This window comes from Apis dorsata, unplaced genomic scaffold, assembly GCF_000469605.1.
Source record: "Apis dorsata unplaced genomic scaffold, Apis dorsata 1.3 scaffold_382, whole genome shotgun sequence".
In the NCBI taxonomy this organism is placed as follows: Eukaryota; Metazoa; Arthropoda; class Insecta; order Hymenoptera; family Apidae; genus Apis; species Apis dorsata.
In genome coordinates this window covers 1,348,890-1,353,558 of record NW_006263644.1, presented here as the reverse complement: position 1 = coordinate 1,353,558, position 4,669 = coordinate 1,348,890, and the positions used below count along the sequence as shown (strand labels likewise).

The following is a 4,669-nucleotide window of genomic DNA, read 5'->3' as shown; positions in this document are numbered from 1 at the left end:
TTTTTTTTTTTTTTTATCAACATTGATGGAACAAAATTTCAATGCTAATGCGTCGGTATCCGCGTGTTTCGACACGAGCTCTCGCGCATTACGCGCGAGAAAAAGAAAAAAATCACGATGGAATTCCCTTCCCTTTGTCCGCGACCCAATAATGAAAAACAGAGTTATTGGACTTCTGACTATGCTTTGACACTTTTGAATAGATATTACGCGCCCTGCGACTGTGGAGGCCAACATGGCTGCGAATGAAATTACGCGTGAAATGCCAACGCGATTTGTTGAATTTTCTCGCATGATTCTCGCGAAAATTCGCTTCGTTTACTCGATAAAGGTCTCAGAGAACGCGCCTCGCGAGATAATGGCGATCATTTTTCCATGTTAATTGAGGACAAATGTTGCAGTGTCACGTGATTCTTGTAATTTTTTGTCGTTAAAACGTTCTTGACTCTCTCTCTCTCTCTCTCTTTTTTTTTTATTACGATTATGATATACTTCATAAACTTTTATTTCGTTGATAAAATTTTATATCGTCCAGACTGTTTTTCTTAGTTGAAACGTTTCAGTGTTTTTTTTATTTTTTTTATTTTTTTATATATTGGAATATTTTATTATTCTCTTTTTAATTTTATGTTGTTTATTTTTTAAGATGTATTGAAATTATTTAAATTAATATTATTTTTATTAATGATTCTTTGTCTCGTTAATAAAATTGTACGTATTATCTACTAGATACTTATCGAATTCTTTAGTTAAAATTTTTCAATATATATTAAGATATTTCGTTTTCTTAATTTTTAAGAATCATTTATAAATTGTTCTAATATCCACGATAATTTGGATATTCGAATAAATCAATTCTTATTAATTTTATTATTTTCCAATCAATTTCTGCTTATTCAAGATTTTAAATACGTTTAATAAAACAATATTAATTACATTTTTTCCTGAAATGACTCACGATTTCATTGTCACAGATTTTAATAAGCTCGTATGAACGAATTTCAAACGAATTCGAATTTCTTCCTATTATAATTATTTTTGTTAAATTTTCAAAAAATTTAACAACTTGATTATTTGTTGCAGTTTGCAGTCAATTCAGCAGAGGGGTGTTCTCCATGCTGGGCGCCGTCAGCCCGGATTCGTTCGACACCCTTCATTCTTACAGCAATACGTTTCAAATGCCATTCGTGACGCCCTGGTTTCCCGAGAAGGTAAATAGCACGTTTTTTTCTCCTCCCCCCTCCCCAACTCCATAAATAAAAACTTATAATATCGCCGCCGATATTTATTCTTATCCATCAACCCCCTATATATCCGCTTATTTTCACTTATCGGCCTTCGATATGCTTATTTTTATCATCTTTTCGAAGCTTGGATGAAAGAGTTGTTTCTTAGAACGTGTGATTCGATTATCGATGGAAAATGCGAAGAAATTAATTGATTATTTCTTTGATTTAATTTTCTTACGATACGTGTATATAAACAAACGCCATACGAACACTATTTACTTTCACATCAACTAATATAACTCGAACAAAAATAAAGAACAGAGAAGGTAAATTGTATCATTAAAGATATAAAAACATGATAAATACCGTTTAACGTTTAAGTTAACTGAAGAAATGCCAAAGGAGAGGAAGGGGAAAAGTATAATTTCAAAGTATCAAAAATCCCAAGAATTTTAATTCAACTTATCCTCCAACTTAATTACCCAACAAAAAAACTTCATCTCCTTGCATTCCAACTTTACTCGTAAACTCTTCCTTAACTACCATACTTACGTTCACTTCCAGTAGGTCAGATTCGTAGAAATTCTTCAAAGTTTATCCTCATACCTATCTCATTAGTCATACCTCGCCAGTTTTACTTTCATTGTTCTCTCTTCTCCGTTAAATATTTTTCGTCTCGAATCAAAATTTGCGCGGTATAAACACACGTTCAAAAGGAAACAAGAATCGAGATTGATAAAGATTCATCTTTACTGTCGACATGTATTTATCGACAATTACCAGAGTACTGTATTCTCTCTGTATTATTATTTATATAGCTACGGTTCATCCATAAATGTATGTACAAACGTATTACCAATAAATCATTCTGACTCGTAAACACCTTCTTAACTACCACACTCGTGTACATTTACTTCCAACAGGCCAGAGTTTACGGTATTTATCTCATATATATATATCATTAATCATTCACAAGTTTTACTTTCGTTCTTTTTTTCTCACGCATACATAAATCTCACACTTACGCAAGAGAATCGAAATCGAGAGAAATATGATCGTGATGATTATCGATTAAATCGAGATCGAAAATAAAAATTTCATTCGTTTGTTTGTTTGTAGATAATTATCATCCACTCTTCCCTTTCCAGGATCATTTATATCCTCCTGCTCGTAAATAAATATGTATATAGGGTGTGCACGAACATATTACAATTTGACCCTCGAAATGAATCGGATAGGGCGAAAATTTATTCGTCGCATCGGGTGGCGCATTTGTCGGGTGGCGCCACTTGCGAAACGTGTATAGCACGTCCATATTGGATGAATGGCGGCCCCGTATATCTGGAGCGTAAGTGTGAGTTTTTATCTGTTTCGACATGTTGTACGAGCACGCAATCGTGTAACGAACATTCATGTTGTTTAAATGCTAATCGGGTGGTAATGCTAATTCGAAACCTCTCTCGTTCTCCTTTCTTTTTCTGCCTTTTCTACTCTTCTCTCTCTGTCTCCTTTTTTTCTGTCTTTCAATCCTCTTTCTACTTTTCTCTGTTACCCCCCCACGTGGCTAGTCAATTACGGCTCGCAGGAGAAAGAACTGCCATTTATAAGAGGAGATCTTTTTCAATTTCCACCGATCCCTCCATGTTATTGTGCTATTTTCCCTTAACATCTTGTGAAACGCGATGACTGTTCCTTTCCGTTGCGTTATCCCTTTCTTTGTTCTCCCTTTGCTTTTTCTCTTCCTTTCCAGCTTTTGTTGGTGCAGGCAATAGGCTTGGATCGGAATTCACGTGACTTGGATTCGAAACTTTATCATTATAAATTTATAAATTCTCTTGTTATAATAAATATATATCGTTGTTTTATAATAATCTTCTGAATAATTTAACGTTATTCCCAATTTTGTGTTTCCTGATACTCGCTCCTCGTACTGTCAAAAATGCAATTTGTTTATTCTTAATTTTAACCTGTGAGTTTTGATTTTACACATCCCATATATTTATCTCATTTTTTTTAACTAATTACTTTTATTCTACGTACGACAACTGAATATATATACGTCTGCTAGAAGACTTATGAAAAAAAACTTTCTGTAGCTATTTGTGAATATCAAAAAAAAGAAAAAAATTAAACCCCACTATTCCCTGAACAAAAACGTAATTCGCTCAAAATCAACCGGTTACCTCGCCAACAAGAAAACTCTTGAAACAGTCCAATATCACGTTGCGGGTGCAGCTTTCAAACAGACCGCCATTCACGCCACGCCGCGCGTCGTAATTATTTACGATTACATTTATCGTGCCGGGTTTTCGTCGGTTGGCCCTCCACCTCAGAGGAAACTACACCATTCAACGCTTCTCGAGTTTCGTTCGCGGATGAATAAAATCTGAAAGCGAAAACGTGTATACGTGATCTTGTATTTGTAAGCTGGCAGGCAAGTGATTCTAGTGTGCGCGAAAGCGAGTCGAAAAAAAATTTTTTTTTGTCGTTTAAGCTTTGTTCTCGATTCGAAATCGTGTTCGTGAAAACTTTTCGACCGTGAGTGGAGTATAGGAATTGGCTAATTCTCTAATCTTGGATAGTAAATTTTTTGAATAGGATAGGTTCTTTATGTGAGAAAATATAGTATACAGTTTTTTTCTTTTTCTTTTTTTCATTTGAAAATTAGTTTCAAGATCATCAAGGATTTAATAATTATCTTCTCGATCGTTTAATTCTGTTCCATCCCTCCAAAAAGAATTTAAACGATCATACTATAATAATTTTTATATTTTCACGTGTACGGAACAATCCCTTTCCGATAATTAAATTAACTTATCAAATTCGAAAATTTTAAAATTTAAAATTTAAAAATGCGTTTTATAAAAACATATTATATGTGAATAAAAATAAAAACTATTTCTTATTATTCAATATTGATTCCAATAAATGTAATACCCAAGTTTAATGATTTCATTTCAAATTTCTCACGATTTCTTTAGATAGAATTCTTCAAAAAGATAGATCTTTTATTCTTAGATAGAATTCTTCTCTTCTTCCCAATTCTTCTAGATAGATACACGTATACACGCGTGTTACAGGTTCTGACACCGTCCTCCGGTCTCCTGGATTTCGCCATAAGCATGCGTCCGGATTATCATCGCGCTATCATCGACACAGTGCGATATTACGGATGGAAGAAAATCATCTACCTCTACGACTCCCACGACGGTAAGTTGGCTCCCCTCTCTCATGCATTTCTCATTTTACGCGGTCTCCATCCGCGTGCGCGCTCTCAGTCGAGGCTCTCCATTTTTATCGCGTCCCGCCAAGGATCCGTTCTCGCCCCCCTCCTCCACCCCTCCTAGTGGCCCCTCGTTGCACGATATAAAGGTAAATCGACGACGTTCACTGCCCTTTTGAATACGTAATGGATACGTACGGAAATAGCTTTTCTTTTC

General features: G+C 34.8%; 1 protein-coding gene across 2 annotated transcripts in view; it reads left to right on the top strand.

Moving 5' to 3' along the window:
• The window catches only part of LOC102677163 (glutamate receptor 1), a 286,138-nt gene that overhangs the window by 192,942 nt on the left and 88,527 nt on the right, over nucleotides 1–4,669 (top strand). For both annotated transcript variants that reach the window (XM_006618951.2, XM_006618952.2), the window contains exons 3-4: nucleotides 1,084–1,211; nucleotides 4,310–4,439. In XM_006618951.2, the coding sequence (XP_006619014.1) occupies nucleotides 1,084–1,211; nucleotides 4,310–4,439 (258 nt within the window). The remainder of the gene's footprint in view (nucleotides 1–1,083; nucleotides 1,212–4,309; nucleotides 4,440–4,669) is intronic.